This window comes from Urocitellus parryii, chromosome 12, assembly GCF_045843805.1.
Source record: "Urocitellus parryii isolate mUroPar1 chromosome 12, mUroPar1.hap1, whole genome shotgun sequence".
Lineage (NCBI taxonomy): Eukaryota > Metazoa > Chordata > Mammalia > Rodentia > Sciuridae > Urocitellus > Urocitellus parryii.
In genome coordinates, this window is record NC_135542.1 from 11,075,396 (window position 1) to 11,096,370 (window position 20,975).

The following is a 20,975-nucleotide window of genomic DNA, read 5'->3' on the forward strand; positions in this document are numbered from 1 at the left end:
CTTGGGTTTTGCTGGTTGGTGAAGTAAGAGTTTCTCCCTCTCCATGCTGCCTCTGCAAGGACACAGCAGCAGCACTCCTGGATGCCTGCTAGATGGATGCTAGACAGGAAGTACAATGGCTGCCTGGAGGCAGAAGCCTTCTCAGTTTCTGATGGCCTTGGACTTCACCAGCTATGTTAAGTGTATCTAAGTGCTGGGCTTCTGGTGTTTGGAGTTGCATTCGTATTGACCCACATAGCAGCAGTGGGGTGACAGTATATGAGCCCCAGATACCATGCTGGAAGCCATTTAAGTGCCAATTAAATAACAAATGTTTATTTTAAAAACATGCATAAAGAGATAAAAATGAATTTGCATGTAAGTTGCAAAATAAATTAAGTCGGTAGCCAAGGGATTTTTGTCCTTTCATTCTAATTTTCCCTTTTCTAGAAGGCTATTCCTAATGTTATAATAACCAGTAGAAATTATTTTCTAAATACCTTTTTATTTATGACTATCCAACAGGTGTTTTTCTTTTTGTGAAAAGATTTATTAAAAAGCAAGTATAATTAATAATTGCATCAGAGAAATGTTTCTGAGATTGGAGAGGGGATTAGATGGTCATCACAATTCTGTGCTTTGATGAGTTTTTGATAGACATGACCTAATCTGAAGTCCGACAAGAATGGAATGTGAATATGAGATGAGATAAATCATTAAAAAGTAGACTATGTCATAGTATGCATTAATTTTAGAAGTTTTACCCATAATTAACCATAGAGAATAAGTGTACAGGGGCTGAGGCTGTGGCTCAGTGGTAGAGCATTTGCCTAGCTTGTGCGAGGAACTGGATTCGATCCTCAGCACCACATAAAAATAGAAACAAATTAAAATAAAGGTATTGTGTCCAACTACAACTAAAAAAAAATATTTTTTAAAAAAAGAATAATTGTACATAGTGAGAAAATAGGTATGTGGATGAATGTAGATAATGATAGACTAATACTCTAGAATCATAGGTTTTTTAAATTAAAAAAAATTAAATCTCTATTTTCAGGTGCTTTTGTAAGGACCTTTACTGTTCTTTCTTACTAGTGACATGAATAGTATGTGGAATGGACAGTATTAGTGAATTGACGGTTGATTCCCCCCCCACACACACACACACATTGTCTGATCCAACACCAAATACCATTGTCTGAGCAAAGCCTATTGCAAGAAGGAGTATGCTGTCTGCACTTTAAGCCTGGGAATAAATTAGCATACAGTTACCAAGTACAGGGCTGGTAATTTATCCTTCATTGAATTCTAGTTGGGAGAAATAGACTAATCTAATTTTGTTGAAGGGTCACTTCAAAAGTTTTTGTAATTATCTGTATTCATTTATTTTCTGTGCAAAAAATCTTAATTTCCCAGGCATCAATTCAAAGTATTTTGCATCCCTTACTTATGGGAAACCTTTTTGGTTTCGGTTTTGTTTGTAAATTCTTTGTAGTGTCTAGTGAGTGTTAATCTTTTCTTTTTGCAAAATGTGCACAAGTACCTTAAAAGGTACTATATTTTTCTAATTAATGTGTCTGAAAATTTTTGTATAAATGGAAATTTAGAAAGTGAAATTATAAGAACATGATATTTATAGGAACTATAACACATTTCTTTAAAAACAAGTAATTTCATTAATTTGTAAGTTTAGATTTTACCTACTGAACCTTTATATCTCACATAATTATTACTTCAAGTTTACCCTTTTTAATGCCAGATCTTTTTTTTATTTGCTTTAATCATTTCTGATTAACTTTTCTAAATTATGTTTTCATATACACATCTAAACTATTATATACACACTTCTCTATATTAATAAGCAAGGTCTATTTACTGTAATTCTTCTTTTGCTGGGTGAATGCAGGGTCATCCTTATGACCTTACAAAATAATTGGAGTGACTGTATATGAGCACTAAACATATCTTATACCTAGCAACTTACAGAATGCCTGAGACAAAAGTATTTGTTGAGAGAATGAAGAGTTCTTTCCTTTGCTATTTTCTTTTACAGTCATTCCTTCCTTTACTGTCATTTTTTCCTTCTTATTAGATATTTTTTATTTACTAGAGTCTTAACAGTGACATAGATTGTTATTGTTTTTGTGAACATTAAAAAATGTGTGCGGTTGGAGGATTCTTCCCTCTTGGCTCTCCCATCTGAATGATAGGAGAGTGCCAGAGGCCTTGGAGTAATTGAAGACTGTTTGTATTTGTTTCTCTAATGGGGCACATCTCCATACTAAGTAAGCTCTTTATAAATAATTTGAGTGAATGTATAGGATAATCATGACCATACTGTATTATAGTATTATGTAATCTGGTGAAACATTGCTCTTATTACTTTGCTTGTGTTTTACTATAATATTTTTTTCTTGATTCATTTACAGAGTGATAAAGTGGAATTTTACTAATTATGTATAATTCCATAATTATAGTTTTGTGCTGAATGCTCCAAATATCAAAGGTAATGTGGGGCATTGAGACACAGAGATTTAAAATTTACCATTTTCAATTAGGTCCCTCAAAGTTCTGGAACCCTGGCTCCTGCCCAGAGTGATGTCCTACCATATACAATGCTGTTGGCATCTCAACCACTGTGGAGCCACTTCAGGAGCATGGAATTGGTCAATTGGGAATTGGGTGGTAATAGGATGAGTACATTTTGTCTGTTTGTCACATAGCACTGTTTTGTGTAGTTCTTGCGTTTATATTCTTTGTCTTTGGGGGAATGAACCCTGGCCAAACTGTGCCATGTATTAGGGGAAGAAAACCTTTTTGACAGCATATTCCTGCTCTGTGGTGGTTGTGATATCACCAGCACCAGCATATGGCATGCTGGCAACTCTGCAAAGGGGCCAGAGGTTGAGTCTTAGGAGAAGTCTTCAGATTCAGACAAGAGATATATAAATTACACTAGACAGACAATTGTGTCATTTTCCTTTGGGGGGAAAACAAACCTGTACATTTTCTAAATGCCTTTTGTTAAGCCCTAATAAGAAGGGAGATAAATGGAAATTTTATATTAGTGGCATGGGGAGAACTTAACGTATTCAATTTTGGCTTTTAGTTTGAGGCTTTCTAGTATAACCACCATTATGTTTTGTTTTCTCTCTAGACAAGTTGGCATTAAGAATGGAATGTTTTTTGGGCACGCTAAACAGCTTTGTCCCAATCTTCAAGCTGTTCCGTATGATTTTCATGCTTACAAAGAAGTTGCACGAACAATGTATGAAACATTGGCAAGGTACATGTATAATATAATCATTTCCATGTGTGTTATCCCCTACTACTTTTTCTGTTATAAAGACAGTCCAGTATTTTTGTTTTTTTGCTGGGGGGTGGTGGTGGTTTTTTTTTTTTTTTTTTTTAGCATTGTCAGGGTTACTTTTGCTAGACCTTTCTCTTAGAAGCCCTTTCTTCATCATCCCAACTTTGACAACTTTCTTTAAAAGGAAAAACTCATTTTCAAGGGACATTTTTGCATTGCTAAAATTGTTCCAGTGCTTTTGATGGCCTCAGACTTGTGATCCCTCTTGCCTCAGCCTCCCAGGTAGCTGGGATTATAGGCATGTACCACCATGCATGGCATTGAGGAGATACGCTTCTTGTCTCCATCTTCACCTCTGCTGCTTCTTTCTTAGGCTTTATTTTGAGCATCTGTATCCATTTAATACGAATGGCTGCTAAATACTGATCTCACTGAGAAAAGTAATTTTTAATCCTTGCCTTTGTGAGAGCTTACTTTAGTAGGGGAAAGAAAATATAAAAGGATAGATTAAGTTATCTGGCATCAATATGTCAGGGTTCTGTGCTAAATGATAAGTGAGTTATAATCACAGTGGTCCATAAGATCCCAAATAAAGAAATGTTGGTGTTATCAAGTAGAAAGCACTTTAAATGCTGTTCCAAAGCTAATCAGTGGTTTGTATACTTTATTTTGCAACATTTTTGTCTACCAGATGGTGCCCTGGCTGTGATTCATTGCCTTTGCTTTTTGTTGATAGCTACACTCACAATATCGAAGCTGTCAGTTGTGATGAAGCACTGGTAGACATCACTGAAATCCTTGCAGAGACCAAACTCAGTCCTGATGAATTTGCAAATGCCATCCGTATGGAAATCAAAGACAAGACTAAATGTGCTGCTTCTGTTGGAATTGGTTAGTATCTGGCTTATCTTATATTTTTAACTGTTCTCAAAATAGTTGGTTTGGGATCCTTGAATAATACTTAACTTTTAAAGAGTTTTTATTAGCTTGCTTGCTACTTGCTGCATAGGTCGGCCTCTCCCTTCTGATATTTTTTAGCATTGCTTGCAGCTGCAGGTAAAAGGGTTGGGAATGCAAGTAAATGGTTGATGACAGAATATCTTTGCAGTGAACAAGGTATAATAATTCTTGTTCTTCAAAAGTGGGAAAAGTCTAGGGGCTGGAGTTGTGGCTCAAGTGGTAGAGTGCTCGCCTAGCACATGTGAGGCACTGGATTTGATCCTCAGCACCACATTAAAAAAATAAAAATATTGTATCCACCTAAGACTAAAAAAAATATATATATATATATTTTTTTAAAGTGGAAAAGTCTTAATTATATTTGTGGGCTCCCCCCCCGCCCCCCCCAAAAAGGCACAGAGCTAAAGTAATATTAAAGCAGGGTGGTGATGTGGAATTTAGCGTTAGGTATGCGTATTGTTATTCTCTGTTGTTCAGTTTCCTGAAACACATAATTCCTGGCTGTCTCAGTACTGAGAGTCACCCCAAATGACAGTGTTCTTATTAATTCCAGTTTCTTTTGACTCTTCTCCATCTGTTTTGAGCCTTGAATTTTGTTTCTTCAGCTTCTTCTATCCCCTGTCCTTTTTTTTTAATTAAAAAAAAAATTTTTTTTTTTGATACTAGGGATTCCACTAGGGGCACTTTACCACTGAGCTATATCTTCAGCCCTCTTTATTACTTATTTTGAGGCAGGTTCTCACTAAGTTGCTGAGACTGACCTTAAATTAGTGATCCTATTCTCTAAGCCTCCCAAATAACTGGGATTACTGTGTGCCACTACGCCTGGACCACCTGTACTTCTTTTGTCAACACTTCCAGGTGTGCTCTCTGGAATTCTTCGTCATACCTGTGCTTCTATGCGTCACTCTTCCTTTCTCTTGACTTCTCAGTAGCTACTCTCAAAATAGCCCTGTTGTCCTGATCTCCAGTGGAGCCCATCTGTCCCTGCTCTACTGTATATATGCCACAGGCTTGGAAGTAGAGATGATAATCTCTTAGTTTGCCATTGTCTCTTCCACTAATAAGGCCTCTATCCTCATGCTGAAACTCTGAAGTTCCTGTCTCCTTACTACCCCTGGGATTTACACAGGTGTTTGAGTGACAAGGAGAGGCTAATCCCATTGAAAGAATTGGTTGCTTCCATTTCTCCAGAGCCGGGCCACCACCATACATACAGTGGGGCCACCAGGGAAGCACCAGGATGGTCAAGAGGCAGAAGTAGGAAAAGCAGCAGAAAACTGAGGCCAGAGTGTTCATTGAGGTTTCTGCAGGAAAAGCCAGGCAGGGCTGAGGAAGCAGCTTAGCATTAGCTGTTTGTCTAACCTGGCAGTTTTTCACTATGGGAGTGGTCTCTAACTGCTTATTAGCTGGCACCGGGGGGATATAAGGGAACAGACAGAAACTATTTCCTTGCTCTGTGAGAGTTTGATAAGGAGGAAGGTAGGGATGGCTGGCCTACATGTGAAAGGTGTGTTTTCAGGTTAGTGGCTTACTGTTTTAGGAGTTTAGCTAGTCCTGGGAGGGTGGTCTCTTCCCAAGGCATGAAAGAGATTCGGCCAGCAAGATTTTTAAGATGTCAGAATATCCCAGGATGTTAAAAATAATAAAATGATTAGCCAGGCCTGTAATTCCAGTGGCTGAGGTAGGAACATCACAAATACAAAGCCAGCTACAGCAACTCAGAAAGACCCTGTTTCAAAATAAAAAATAAAAAGGGCTGGAGATGTGGTTCACTGGTTAAGCTCCCTGGTACAATCAATCCTTAGTACCAAAAAAAAAAAAAGTAATACGTTGACAGTGTATTAATTCTGGCTAGTGTATTAAGTGTGTCACTTTGAAAAAAAACTTTTTTTAGTTGTACATGGACACAATTTCTTTATTTTGTTTATTTTTATATGGTGCTGAGGATCGAACCCAGTGCCCAGTGACTCTCACGTGCAAGGCAAGTGCTGTACTGCTGAGCCACAACCCTAGCCCCTCAAGTGTGTCATTTTATTCCTTGCTATTTGCCCAAAAGATCCTTTTTGGTATTTCCTTTAGGTCTTGCCTTCTGTATTCCAGTGTCAGACAGATTTTTAGTTATTTTGTTTTTAAATTGTACTTATTTTTAAAGTACAAATAACATTCTTTTAAGTTTAAACATATAATTAAAGCTAAATCTCACTTGATATTTCCACTCTGTTTCCTTTTCCCTTCCCCGAAATGCACCACTTTTATTTTTTTGGTGTGACTTTCTAGAACTCCTTGTGAATCTCTGTATTTACCCTAGTAAAATATATAGTGTTACAGAAGTCTTCCATATATTGTTGGTGCAGGTCTTCTCTAGTATGTGGAGATGCCATTCAGGGAAAAGTTTGCCTATCAGCCAAGCTCCATAGCTCCCTGGCCCTTCTCAGTAGCCTTTCCCTCCTCCACCTTCTTGGTCCACACCACAGATCAGGATGCACTGCCCATTTCTAGCTGTGTTTTGAAGACTCTCCTGTCCTCAGTGCCATGACACATGTCCTGTTTGTTTGGGTTTTCTCATTGCCCTATCCAGTGGCCTCATTTTACTACCTATGCTGGATCTTATGGTTGGGAAAATGAACTACTTTCTCTTCATTGCCCTCAGTTCCTATTAAACCCCCAACTCTCAGGGTTGCTTTCTCTATCCTACATCCCAATAGATGTTGGAATGGTATGTTTTTTAGAAGAGAGAAAAACACTTACGTCCACCAGCCATCTTAGCCAGATTCATATTATTTACCAAAATTGCAAGGTGTATGCTTGTTCAAAATGATTTGTATTTACTTTTATTATTTTTAGAAATTTGGTAGTTAATCTTAAGTGTCTTTGTCAAGAAATTTTAAAGGTAATTGTAGCTATTTCTTGAACAACACTTTTTGTCTTCTCAACTTTATAGGTTCTAATATTCTCTTGGCTAGAATGGCAACTAGAAAAGCAAAACCAGATGGGCAGTACCACCTAAAACCTGAAGAAGTAGATGATTTTATCAGAGGTCAGCTAGTTATTAATCTCCCAGGTAAATACACATTTTTTTTCTTTAAACTTTTATCTACTATAAAGGTATTTATCAGTGCTTTTCATAGTTCTGTAATCTTTTTTTAATATAATATTGTGCCACAAAAAAGAAAATTTGAAATTCTACATTGAATATCTTCTTGGTTTATCAAGACATTTTTTTTGCGGGGGGGGGGGTACCTTCCAATTAGCTTCCATTGGGGAGTGAATCAATTTGTTTTAATTTGTCTGTTCCACTTCCATACTGACCTCCCCCCTGTGTCCTAGTCACTGCTTCAGAGGTTCTGGCAGAACCTGGCCTGGCTAGTTGTTCCTACCACTGAAGATCACACTGGGCATAGGAGCCAGAATTAACACAGCCATGTTGAGCAAGATAGTAGGCTGCACACTGAGCTCTTTTTTAATAATATCCTACAGAAAAATAGAAACACGAATGCTATTTTCTTTATTGATAGAGAATATTTATTTGATGATGTGGGGTTTTTTGTTTGTTCTTTAGAGATAATAAAAATTGGACCCAAGGACATAAAATTAATTATACCCCCAGCACTATTAAAAAAAAAAAAACTTGTTTTATTGAGGCAAAACTCACATAACATTAACCACCTGTAAGTGTCCATTTTCATGGTATTCAGTATATTCAAGTTCAGAAGAAGAAAGCCCCGAGCCATTAAGCAGTAACTCCCTGAACCCCTTCCCAGCTTTCAGCTAACACTCTGTGTACATTATAGACCTCATATTGCTGAATTTTAGAAACTTGTTTTTAGTTGCATTTTAGTTTTTCTGTGGCTAGTTGTTTTCTCATTCTCTCTCAGCATACACAGAAAGGCAGACAGGCACCGAAGGAAATGGGGAAATGAGAAGAGAGGAAAAAGAGGTAGAAAGGAGATAGGGTAAAAGAAGTGGGGGAGGGTGTCATGGACAGAAAGAGAAGGAAAGAAGAGAGAATTAAGAGACCTCTCCCCCCAACCCTTTTTATTACCTATTTTGAGCCAGGGTTTTACTAAGTTGTAGAGGCTAGCCTTAAACTTAGATCCTCCTCTCTTAGCCTCTCAGGTGGATGGGACTATCAGCTTCTGCCACCATGCCTAGTGTGTTGAATCATTTTAATAAGAAACACAATTCAGGTTTCCTAGGAAAGGCATTCCTAGATGTACATACCTTTATAAAGCTAAGGGCAAATGGAGAAAAACCAAGATCCCAACTTAGAGCCGCAGAACTCATCAGCATCTTTTGGGTGAGATACAAGCCTTGTACCCTGTATCTTATAGTAAAAAACATAGGGGGCCTGGGGATGTGGCTCAAGCGGTAGTGCGCTCGCCTGGCATGCGTGCGGCGCTGGGTTCGATCCTCAGCACCACATACAAATAAAGATGTTATGTCAGCCAAAAACTAAAAAATAAATATTAAAAAATTCTCTCTCTCTCTCTCTCTCTCTCTCTCTTAAAAAAAAAAAAAAAAGATTGTAGGGATCCTGAAACCTGGCCCATTCTAGGAAGGTAGATACTACCTCTTCAGGGATATTATTCTTTTGATAAAATTGTAGGAGATCTATCCTTCTCCCCCCACCAATATGTTGCTTAGAAACCCTCAAGCCCAGGTCACTGTTGCTACTATTGTCCAATATGATAGAAATAAACTGTTTTGGATTTTGGCCTATATTTACAAATTTTTGTTCTGTTACCCATTAAAGAAAACATGGCTGAAACCATCATGAATTTTTTTTAAATTACCAGTATCACGGTACAGTCGCTAACACTGTGGTTGTCTGAAAGTGTGTAAGTTGTACTATAGCCTCATTTAAACAGGAATCTTTCTTAATTAGTTGATTTTGTGGATTAGATACCAATCTTGCTTGTCACAAATAAATATAAATTGCATCCTTTTGATGATACTTAAATTTTAAATTGTTTTGACGTGTTGGCTATTTTCCATTAACGAAATTATTTTAATAGTTTGACCTACATAACTGAAGAACTTCATATATTCCCTTTTCTAGGAGTTGGACGTTCAATGGAATCTAAGTTGACATCTTTGGGAATTAAAACTTGTGGAGACTTACAGTATATGACCATGGCAAAACTCCAAAGAGAATTTGGTCCCAAAACAGGTCAAATGCTTTACAGGTTCTGCCGTGGTTTGGATGATAGACCAGTTCGAACTGAAAAGGAAAGAAAATCTATTTCAGCTGAGATCAACTATGGAATAAGATTTACTCAGGTACTGATCATGTAACATTTTACTTTATGTTGTTAATATTTTCACATAGTCCTTTCCTTCCAGTTAACCATAACACTCTTATTGCTTGAAATTATATCTTAAAAACCTCAAAAAAGTTTTGTGAGACAGTACATGCTAAGTTAGAACCCCAGATAAAACTAAGGGAATTCTGATCTTTGGGAAGGATATTAAAAAAATTATACATTGGGGGTCAAAAAAGATTTGTGATTATAATCATTTCAATTTCCAGTGAAAGAAAAAGACCAGAAAAATATTTTTAGTGCTGAATATTTTAAATTTGGAGTTAAAGTAGGTTTCATCTGACTTATTCATGCATCTAGAAAGTAGTGGTACAGGTGATTGAGTTTTTACTTTCTTTTAGAATACATGTTTGGGTTGGATATCTCTCTGGAATATAGATGAGAAACTCCCTCTTCCCTCCCAACACCTCGTAAAGATTTGGAATTTGATAAATGCCTGCATTTTGGAACTCAGTGGTTCCCATTTCCTTTAGAATGGAAATGGTGCTGGGTTGGGGGACACATGCCTATAATCCCAGCTTCTTGGGAGGCTGAGGTAGGAGGACCACAAGTTTAAAGCCAACCTGGGCAACTTGAGGCCAGTAAGATTCTGTCTCAGAATGAGTAAAAAAAGGGGCTGGATATGTAGCTCAGTGGTAGTGTGCTTGCCTAGCATGCATGAGGCCCTGGGTTTTATCCTCAGTACTAAAGGGAGAAAAATCCATTAATTTTGCTTTATTGGGAAGGTATTTTTACCTAACATATAACAAGGTAATGAAAATGTTTATTTTTAATATATGCTTAGGATAGGAAATAGCATTCTAACTCAATATTACAGTTAAAATACTTGAAAAGAATTATTCGGCATATAAGAAAATAACATGGGAGTTTTTCCACGTTTGTCTTTCTTTAGCCAAAAGAGGCAGAAGCTTTCCTTCTGAATCTTTCAGAAGAAATTCAAAGGCGACTTGAAGCTGCTAACATGAAGGGCAAACGTTTGACTCTCAAAATCATGGTACGAAAACCAGGTGCCCCTGTAGAAACTGCAAAATTTGGAGGCCATGGAATTTGTGATAATATTGCCAGGTAAGCTCATCTTAAAAGGAATGTTGGTATTTACATTTTAATGCAGATTATGATAATTCATAGAAAATAAAGAAAATCAAGAGTTTGAGTAAAATCCTAAATGTGGTGTTGTTTGACTTTCTTTAGTGCCAGGCCTTGGCCTAAGGTCATTCTTCTTAGGTTAGTATACTTGTATTTGTCCATTTTCCAATGCTGTAACAGAATACCTGAGATTGGGTAGTTTGTAAAGAAAAGGATTCTTTAGCTTATAGTTCTGAAGTCCAAGATCATGACACTGGCAATTGCTTGGCCCTGGTGAGTCTTTTTTCCCTTAGCAGATGGTATTGCAATGGTAGGAACATGTGACAGAGATCACAGGCAAGACAGGAAGCCAAAGGAGAGGACCAGTCTTGCTCTTTTTTTTAGTTGTAGTTGGACACAATACCTTTATTTATTTATTTATTTATTTATTTTTATGTGGTGCTGAGAATTGAACCCAGTGCCTCACATGCCAGGCAAGCGCTCTACTGAGCCACAACCCCATCCTGGTCTCGCTCTTTCATAACAACTCTCTCTTGAGAACTAACTAGGATCCCATGAAAAGTATATTAGTTCCTTCCAGTTACTAGTTCCTAACCCAGTTACTTCCCACCAGGCCCCTCTGAAGAAGGTCTCAACACCTCTCCTCAAACAGCAGCCATTGAGTGCAGCACTGGAGCCCTTAGGGTACTGACCACATCCACACCACAGTAGCTGGCTCAGCAAGTTATATGCAGACTGACCTGTTGGCTTCCTGACCCTTGGCAGCCTTTCCTTGGGTCTCCAGACTCTTTTTTAGTGTGTGGTCTGAAAGAAAGGACGAGGCTACCAATCTGCAGACCAGTGGGGACTGTTGTGGTTTGTAAAAGACTTATTGTTGCTTTTGCAGCAGATTGTGATGTAGTACTTGAAAAAATGGTTTGAAAAAGACTATTTATGTAGGTATAATTTCTCTTCATGAAAAGAGTAATCATTAACGCTGAAAATTGGTAGAAAGCATTTTTTAAATCTCTGGTTTTTGTTGTGTAGGCCATTTAATATTAAATTTCATGTAAGATGTGTGACCAATATGAAAATGCTTGATTTTGCATACCATCTTATGAAGTGTACTACATTTTGGCTGTGAGAGCACAGTTTTAAGACTTGACAATGAAAGCCACAAAGAGATTTATATCTTTTAGTAAAAATTACTAAAATCATATACATTCCATTCATGTTGTGGTGATACTGTTAAGTCATGAGATAACTCAAACAGAAGCTCCCAAATTTCTCATTAATGGCATTTGTTTGCTGTGAAAATAGGAAGTACAAATTATGCAGTTTATAAAATTTTTCTGCTTTTGGTTATCGCGAACAATTATATGTTACCTACTTTAGTAAGTGTGCTGATGCCCACCTCTTTCAAGTAATAGTTAAATGTAGTGTTACTAGACATGTTTATACTGAACTGCTTAATTAGATCCTTACTCAAGAATATGATTATCTTCTTAAACGTATTTTCTGTGGGAAAATCTGACCCAATTTATAATACATTTTCTGGGAAAGACATCTTAATCTATTATTGAATTGGAAGTTTTTTGTTTTGCAGTGGAACATACTGTTCACACCAGCAAAGCCCCGAAGGCCCTGTAGGGAGTGGTAGGTGAGCTTAGTGTGTTTGGGGCACCTAAAAGTGCTGGCAGGTCCTCCGTTTTTCTTTCACGTGTTCTCAAAAATCCAAGAATCCGACATTCTAGCCTGTGACCTTTAAACCCATATTTTTCCTTGTCATAGTATCCACAGAGTTGTTACTCCATTTATAGAATCTTTTAAGAGAAAATAGTACTGGATAAGCATATTTCAAATTTTGAAATTATTCAGTGATTTGACTCTAAACATGAGTCAAGAAAGAACAGAAAATAACTTTTCATTCTGAATATTGACTGTACTTCAACTTAGAAATCTTATGAATTAAAAATTCTTTTAGAATCTAAAACCTTGGATTACCTTGTATTCACACTTTAATTGCAACATATATATTGTATATGCATTAACTAAAATTTGTCTTTTTCTAAATTTCTTTTTTTATTTTTAGTGGATGGAGTCTTCATTAGAGAATTCACCTTAAAGTATCAGTGTTCTATGTAATTTTCCTTTTCCCTCTTTGCTGCCAGTGTAATTAATGTGGTATTTAGCTTCTTACAAGGGAGACTTTCTCATGCATTTTGTAAACTTTTATGTAACTAATATCGTATAACTCTTTAAAACAGTTCCATACTACGAGGTACTAATGAATACATAGGAAATGTAGCCTTTGTTTCTCTTAAAGTTATTCTACCACTTATCTGACTAGTTACATTTTTGGGGGTGTGTAAAATCCTAATGAAGAGACTCTTGGTTACATATTAATACATGCTCACAGTATGATGTAATTTGGCCAGTATCACTCCTCAGCATTTATCCTTCCCTCCCCCTGTTTCCATCCCTGGTACCTTTCCTCCTCTACTGATCTGCATTTGATTTTGATGAGATCCCCAACCCCCCCCCCCCACACACACACACACCCCTCTTTCTTTTCTGTTTTCCTCTCTAGCTTCCACATGAGAGAAAATATAATGATTTTTGACTTTCTGAGTTAGGCTTATATCACTTGACATGATGGTCCTCGGTTCCATCCATTTTCCTGCAAATGACATAATATCATTTTTCTTTAAGGCTGAATAAAATTCCATTGTGTAAATATATACCCTATTTTCCTTATCCATTGATGAATACTTAGGCTGGTTTTATAGTTTGGCTATTGTGAATTGTGATGCTGTAAACATGGACATGCATGTATCCCAATAGGATAAATATAAAGGAGTGGTATAGCTGGGTCACATGATGGTTCCATTCCTAGTCTTTTGAAGAACTGCCATACTGATTTCCATAGTGGTTGTACTAATTTACAATCCGATTATCAGTGTAAAAGTGTTCCTTTTTTCTCCACAGCCTCTCCAGCATTTATTATTTTTTATATTCTTTTTTTTTTTTTTTTTTGGTACCAGGGATTGAACCCAGGAACACTTAATCACTGAGCCTCACCTCTAGCACTTTTATTTTTTTTTTTATTATTTTTTTTAAAAAATATTTTTAGACATTGATAGACCTTTATTTTATTCATTTATTTATATATGGTGCTGAGAATCGAACCCAGTGCCTCACACATGCTAGGCAAATGCTCTACCACTGAGCCACCACCCCAGCCCGACCTCTAGCACTTTTAAGTATTTTATTTTGAGACAGGGTCTCACCAAGTTACTGAGCCTGACTTCGAACTCTCAATCATCTTGCCTCAGCCTCCCAAACCGCTGGGATTACAGGCATGTGCTACTGTGCCTGACCTGTTGTTTGTACTCTTGATGGCGCCATTCTCACAGATGTGAGATGAAATCTCTGTAGTTTTGATTTTATTTCCCTAATTGCTAATGATATTGAGCATTTTTTATTCATTTTTGGCCTTTTTTTTACATTTCTTCCTTTTAGAAGTATGTTTAATTCATGTACTCATTTATTGAGTTATTTGCTTTTTTGGTGATAAGTTTGAGTTCTTTATATATTCTAGGTATTAATTCTGTCAGAAGAGTAACTAGCAAAAATATTCTCCCATTCTCTAGGTTCTCTCTTTGCATTCCTAATTGTTTCCTTTGCTGTGCTGAAGCTTTTTAATTTGATGCCATTCCATTTATTAACTCGTGGTACTAATTCCTGAGCATTTGGGGTTTGCCTGTGCCTCTGTTCAGGAGTGTTAATCCTACATTTTCTTCTAGGAATTGCATAGTTTCTAGTCTAATTCCTAGGTCCTTGATCCATTTTAAGTTGGTTTTTTTTTTTTTTTTTTTTTTTTTGGTGCTGGGAGCAGGGTGAGAGATAAGGGATTTTTATTCTTCTACATATGGATAACCAGTTTTTCCAGCACTAGTTTTAAAAAGGGTGTCAAGGATCACATAACTGTAGATGTGTGAGTTTGTCTCTGTGCCTTCCAATCTATTCCATTGGTCTGTGTGTCTGTCTTTATGTTATTACCATGTAATTTTTGGTACTATAGCTCTGTAGTATAATTTGAAGGCAGGTATTGTGATTCCCTTTAGCTTAGAATTTTTTGGCTAATTTGGTGGCGATTGTATTGAATCTATATATTGCTCTTGGTAGTATGGCCATTTAGCAATATTAATTCATGCCAATACATGAACATGGGAGATCTTTCCATCTTCTGAAGTCTTCTTCAGTGTCTTTCTCAGTGTTCTATAGTTCATAGTAGAGGTCTTTTTACCTCCTTTGTTAGTTTTGTGTGTGTGTGCATGTGTGTGTGTGGGGGCGTATTGTGAATGAGATTGTTTTCCTATTTACATTCTCAGATTTGTTGTTGATATATAGGAAAGCTGTTGATTTTGTAAACTGCTACTTTGCTAATTTTTTTGGTACTACTCTTGGAAGATCATCTAAATATAGGATAATATTACCTGCAGTCAATATATCTCTTGCCTAATTGCTCTGGCTAGATTTTCTAACACTGTATTAAATAGGAATGACGAGAGTAGATATACACGTCTTGTTCCAGATTTTAAAGGTAATGCTTTCAGTCTTTCCCTGTTCAGTATGAGATTGGCTTTGGAGTTTTCACATATAGCCTTTGTTGAGGTAGTTTCCTTTTATCCCTAGCTACTTCTGTGTTTTTATCATGAGTGTGTGCTGAGCTGAATTTTGTTAAGGCCTTTTCTGCATATATTAAGTATTTTTGCATCTAAGTTCATTAGTGTATTGGTCTATTTCTTAATGTGTCCTTATCTGGTTTTGGTATGAGTATGATATTGGCTTCATAAAATGAATTTGGAAGTGTTCCATCCTTTTCTATCTCATAGAATAATTTGAGAAGTATTGGCATTAGTACTTGTTTAAAAGTTTGGTAGAATTCAGCGGAGACTCCATCTGGTCCTAGACTTTTCTTTGTTGGAATACTATTACTGCTTCTGTCTCATTATAGGTTATTAGTCTGTTTAGGTTTTTTGTGTCCTCAAAATTAAGGGTTGACGGGTATATTTGTCTAGAAATGTATCCATTTCATCAGAGTTTTCCAGTTTAATGGAATCTAAATTTTCAAAATAGTTCCTAATAATCTGCTATATTTCTGTGATGTCTGTGGTGATTTCTCCTTTTTCATCTTTAATTTTATTAATGCAGGACTGTAACTCTTGACCATGCAACAGACAGTGCAAAAATAATTGGAAAGGCTACGTTGAACATGTTTCATACAATGAAACTAAATATATCAGATATGAGAGGGGTAAGTGTGTGACATTAAACTCTGTAATATTGTAAGCTTCATTTGTGGCTTGGTCTCTTTTTCTACATGTGGATAACCAGTTTTTCTGCATATTTCATGGTAGGGAATAGGAAGTTAATATTACAGGTCTTCAGCTCCTTTGAGTTAATCTAAGGTAAATTTGACTTTCTCATCAGATCTGAGCTCTTTAGACTTGAGAGAGTAGTCTTATTTGCTATGGAAACTATTTTATGCTTAGATCAACAATTCTGTATCGTAGGGTTTATTTTTGGTATTGGGGATTAAACCCAGTGGTGTTGTACCAGAGTTCACCTCCAGCCCTTTACTTTTATTTTTTGAGATAAAGTCTTTCTTATTTGCCCAAGCTGGCCTTGAATTTGAGATTCTCCTGCCTTAGCCTCCCAAGTCAATGCTATTAAAGGCATATACCACTGTGCCTGGCAGAGACCTTATTATTTTTTCTTGATTTTCTTTCTTTTTAATATTTATTTTTTAGTTGGAATTGGACACAGTACCTTTATTTTATTTATTTATTTTTATGTGGTGCTGAAGATCGAACCCAAGGCCTCACACATGCTAGGCGAGCACTTTACCGCTGAGCCACAACCCCAGTCCCAGAGACCTTATGTTTTATAGTACCTTTCCCTCAGTTAACCAAAGGTTAATTTTTATATGCATTGTATTGTTTTTCCTGTTCTTGTTTCCTTAGAAGTAGATAGCACTGAGAAGTTTGAATCTGTAAATCCTGTAACTTTGAGGTCTTTTTAAAAATTTATTCTGATGTCTGTAGTTTGATGATCAAAAGAGAGAAATCACAGGCCTGAGCAAATGGCTTTAGATGGGCAGAAGGCCTCCCACCCCACCCAAATCACACCTCACATTTCTGTTCTTAAGATGAACTTCATAGGTTTACTTCTGGGTACCCAGATGAATAAGGGTAGTTTTTTGGTTCATTGTAGAAGGATTAAGGTCAGTACACCAGCCATAATTGAAACTTTTTCCTGAATGTTTTTTAATAGTTTATGGTCGGGGAGATAGTAGTAACTTGCAGTGTACCTGTTGCTCATCTCCTTTCCTCATTTTTTACTTGAAAAATATTTAATTTTTAAAAAGAAAAATGGTCAGTGAAGGAAAGTTGCCACAATATTCCCTATTTGGGGTGGTGGGGCTTTGAATCCTGGGCCTAGCATATACCCAGCACGTGCTTCACTACTAAGCTGCATCCCTAATCCCAAGTTAATTAATTTCTTACATTTAAATCCTACTTTCAAAACCTTAGTTGATTAGCATATCAGTGGAATATAATATTCTACTTGTTTGATTTTTCTGATTTTTCAGACATTGTTGCATATTTGAGATGAGTTGGATACTCAAGGTTGAGATAACTGCTTAATTGCTTCCCTAAAAGTCATATTTTTTAATGAATCTCATAGAAGACTGTATTTGAATATTTTCATTTAACCCATGTTCTAAAAACAAGATCTAGAAGATAGTTAAAAAAAAAGGATTAGATGAGAATTTTGCTGAGCAAAATTTATATCTGTTTTCCTAGAAACATACTCTTTATTCTGGTTCTAGGTTGGGATTCATGTGAATCAGCTGATTCCTACTAATCCAAACCATTCCACATGTTCCAGTCGCCTTTCAGTTCAGCCAAGCCACTTTCCTGGTGGGTCACATTCTGTCCGTGACCTCTTCCAAGTTCAGAAAGCTAAGAAGTCCACAGAAGAGGAGCACAGGGAAGGTTGGTGGTTGTCACATGGTTCTTGTTTGGTTCTGATTATGTCCTTGGGAAAGCAGTTAATTTTCAAATTGGCCTGACTGTAAATTTTGCCCTGAAGAACAGATTCACATTTTAACTATGGCCCTAATAAGTATTTACAGCAGACAAAGGGATGCCTGGGATTCAAGTTACCTAAAGAGGCTATACAGCGTATTTTTCTATACTTGTAGTGTTTCTGACGGCTGTGGATCTGGAAATATCACCTGCCTCTCGAAGTTGCACTTTCTTACCATCCTTTAATACACATCTGCCAGCTAGTGTGAGTCCTGACACTAACAAGGGAGAGTCTTCAAGGAAATGGAATGGTCTGCATTCTCCCATCAGTGTGCAGTCGAGACTTAACCTGAGTATAGAGGTCCCGTCACCTTCCCAGGTATGTTTTTATACTCCTAAGTACAAAAGTAGCTTACAAATGACATTGTTTATTCCATCCGTAGAACCAAAGGGAGAAAAGACTACTGGTTAGAATTAATCAGGTTTCCAGAATTTTACAGGACAGTTATTCGTGTAGATGAAAGTACTTTTGCAAATATTTGTAACTCTTGCAAGTTGTAAAGTGTGGCTTAAAAGGCTGTCCTCATATGAGCTGACACTTTGTCAGTGTAATCATGCAGGCTTGCTGTATTCAACAGAGCAACTCTGGTGATCTTTAGTGAACTAGGATCTAATGTCAAAGGGTTTTGCAGCATTTGCAAACCTTTCTTTTTGTAGAGTGAATGTTTTAGAGTCTAAGGTTAAAATTCAGTTTGTGTAGGCTCTAAGTGTGGTTGGTACATGGTTGGCATCCTTTGCCCCTGGGAAATGATAGCACTTCTAAGCTCTAAAGGAAGTTCATTTGTGGTCTCCCTCTATCCCGTACTAGAGAAGATATCAATGCTGGCTATAGTACTAGGGAGAGGGAGGGTCAATTTTGATATCCTTGCATTGGCTCCCAGTTGCTGGTGACACCCAACAGTTGTTTCTGGCTGGCTAAGATGAGCCTGTCTAGGTTATGAGATTGCCATGTTTCCGAAGTACTGGATGTACATGGACAGCAAGGGGGAGGTCCTAGCCAAAGGAGCAGCAGGTATGTGGGCAGAGAAAAGTATTTTCTAGAAACCCCCTTTTCCAGCTTCCTTTCAGACTAGATTTATTAGTATTTTGGGGCAGTCTCATACAGGAAGGTAAATTCTGACACAGTAAGAAAGTTAATGTATCTTGGGCTCTGGCCTCTCCCATGGGTGAGCTCCTCCTACAAGACAGTATACAAGTATGTGGATTTACCTGATCTATGGTACTGGCAGGGGTGCACACTTACCTCCAGACTCCTAATGTCACTTCAGGTGTCAGTGGCAAAAGGCAAAGACATTCCAAAGATGTGTTTGGGGGGCAGGGGCCCAGGAGGGACAGTAGCTTTTCTAGCCCAGTGGTTTGCACTCTATGTTCATTATCTAAGAGGTTCCCTCCCCTAAATACCTCCTGTCTAAGCACACTTTAACCTCAAATTCATGTTTGATATTTTACAGCTTGATCAGTCTGTTCTAGAAGCACTTCCACCTGATATCCGGGAACAGATAGAACAAGTTTGTGCTGTTCAGCAGGGAGAGCCACGTGGTGACAAAAAGAAAGAACCAGTAAATGGCTGTAATTCGGGAGTTTTAGCACAACCAGTTGGGACAGTATTGTTGCAAATACCAGAACCTCAAGAATCTAATAGTGACACAGGAATCAATGTTATAGCCCTTCCAGCATTTTCACAGGTGAATTAAATTCAGGCACCTTCTACCATAGTTTTAAGCATTCTCATCCATCCTACACCATCTTATTTCCCTTTCCCCTCTGCACCCTAATTCAGTAGCTCATGCTGTGTCCAATGGGGAGTGGGATTCTTGGTTCTGCCTCATCAGGCGACCATAGACTTAATGGAGCAAATGGTGCGTGGGTGCCTACCTAGAATAATGAACATATTCTGCTTCTGTCACATTGGCCAGAGCCCGTCACCGGGCCACAAGAATGCAGCAGGTGGAAATGTAGTAGATATGGGAGACAGTAACAGTCTCAGTTCCTGTTTTCTATTAGTGTGCCTTGTCTTGATTGTTCCCCCATAGTGGTGGTTTTATTTTTAAGTTCCAATTAGTGCTCAATTTTAATTCCTATTCTTACCTTAAAGTCTTTCAAGATTTAATGTTTGATACTGAAGACCTAAAGAATTCATACAGGTCAGCAAAGGTTGACCTGAAAACAAAACCTTTGTGAAAAAATATAAACCAGCTGCCATTTAAAATTAACCCAAGTTTGACTCTGGGCTTTGCTTTCCCATTAGGTGGACCCTGAGGTTTTTGCTGCCCTTCCTGCTGAGCTTCAAAAGGAGCTGAAAGCAGCATATGAGCAAAGACAAAGGCAGGGAGAAGACACTAGTTACCAGCAGCCAGCCAGTGCACCTGGTAAGCCTGGGAAGTGGCTTAAATAAACGTTCATTCCATTAAGAGATCTTCATTACTCAACAGGGCTGCAGTAGGGGTGGGAGCTGGCATAGTCCTAGTTAGATTCTTATTCAGATTTTGTTTTAAAGAATGAAGTGACAGATCATTTCAGTACTTGTCAGAGACTCTCACAACATCATCTCAGGGTTTGTGGATGTGCATCACAAACACCTGAATCCACTTTTACTCTCTAAGAGTAACAATTCTAAACTTTACAGTTTAGCAGACACTGTTATGAGGGCTTCCATCTGTTGACTCTTCTTCCAATCCTGTGACCACTCCATTATAAATAATCATGCCAAAGGCTGACTTAGTAAGTGCCAGAGCTGAGACAGAGGAAGTGTGGAGCCTGTTGGCACTGCCACTCCTGGCGGGAGGTGTTTTAGGATGGACATTTTGGGAGGTGGGGGGTTGCATATTTGGAAAGGGAAAGAGCTTATGGTCCTGTCCAGACTCATTATACACCTCTTCCTTTAGTGCCAAAGAATCCTTTACTTCAGCTAAAGCCAGCAACAGTGAAAGAAAAGAAGAAAACCAAGAAAAAAACCCCCATGAGTCCCAAGAAAAAGATTCAGAGCCCTCTGAAAAACAGACTGCTTAGCAGTCCTGCAAAATCGCTGCCAGGGGCCTGTGGGAGTCCCCAGAAGTTAATTGATGGGTTCCTAAAACATGAAGGACCTGCTCCTGAGAAACCCCTGGTAAGCTTTTTGAGAAATACTTTTAAAACTCTTGAGTTGTATCAGGTCTTAATGTCCTTGATACTTCTAAAAAT

General features: G+C 37.6%; 1 protein-coding gene across 5 annotated transcripts in view; it reads left to right on the forward strand.

The window, feature by feature from the left end:
* Rev1 (REV1 DNA directed polymerase) overlaps nt 1–20,975 on the forward strand; it is a 68,412-nt gene that overhangs the window by 46,347 nt on the left and 1,090 nt on the right. For 3 of the 5 annotated variants that reach the window (XM_026412575.2, XM_077791992.1, XM_026412578.2), the window contains 11 exons: nt 3,137–3,265; nt 4,026–4,180; nt 7,194–7,313; nt 9,312–9,532; nt 10,466–10,638; nt 15,856–15,958; nt 17,537–17,702; nt 17,912–18,114; nt 19,247–19,480; nt 20,044–20,164; nt 20,681–20,901. In XM_026412575.2, coding sequence (XP_026268360.2) covers nt 3,137–3,265; nt 4,026–4,180; nt 7,194–7,313; nt 9,312–9,532; nt 10,466–10,638; nt 15,856–15,958; nt 17,537–17,702; nt 17,912–18,114; nt 19,247–19,480; nt 20,044–20,164; nt 20,681–20,901 — 1,846 coding nt within the window. Of the gene's footprint in view, nt 1–2,568; nt 2,665–3,136; nt 3,266–4,025; nt 4,181–7,193; nt 7,314–9,311; nt 9,533–10,465; nt 10,639–15,855; nt 15,959–17,536; nt 17,703–17,911; nt 18,115–19,246; nt 19,481–20,043; nt 20,165–20,680; nt 20,902–20,975 lie in introns of those variants that run through there. The other 2 variants (XM_026412580.2, XM_026412579.2) reach the window with 2 other exon arrangements.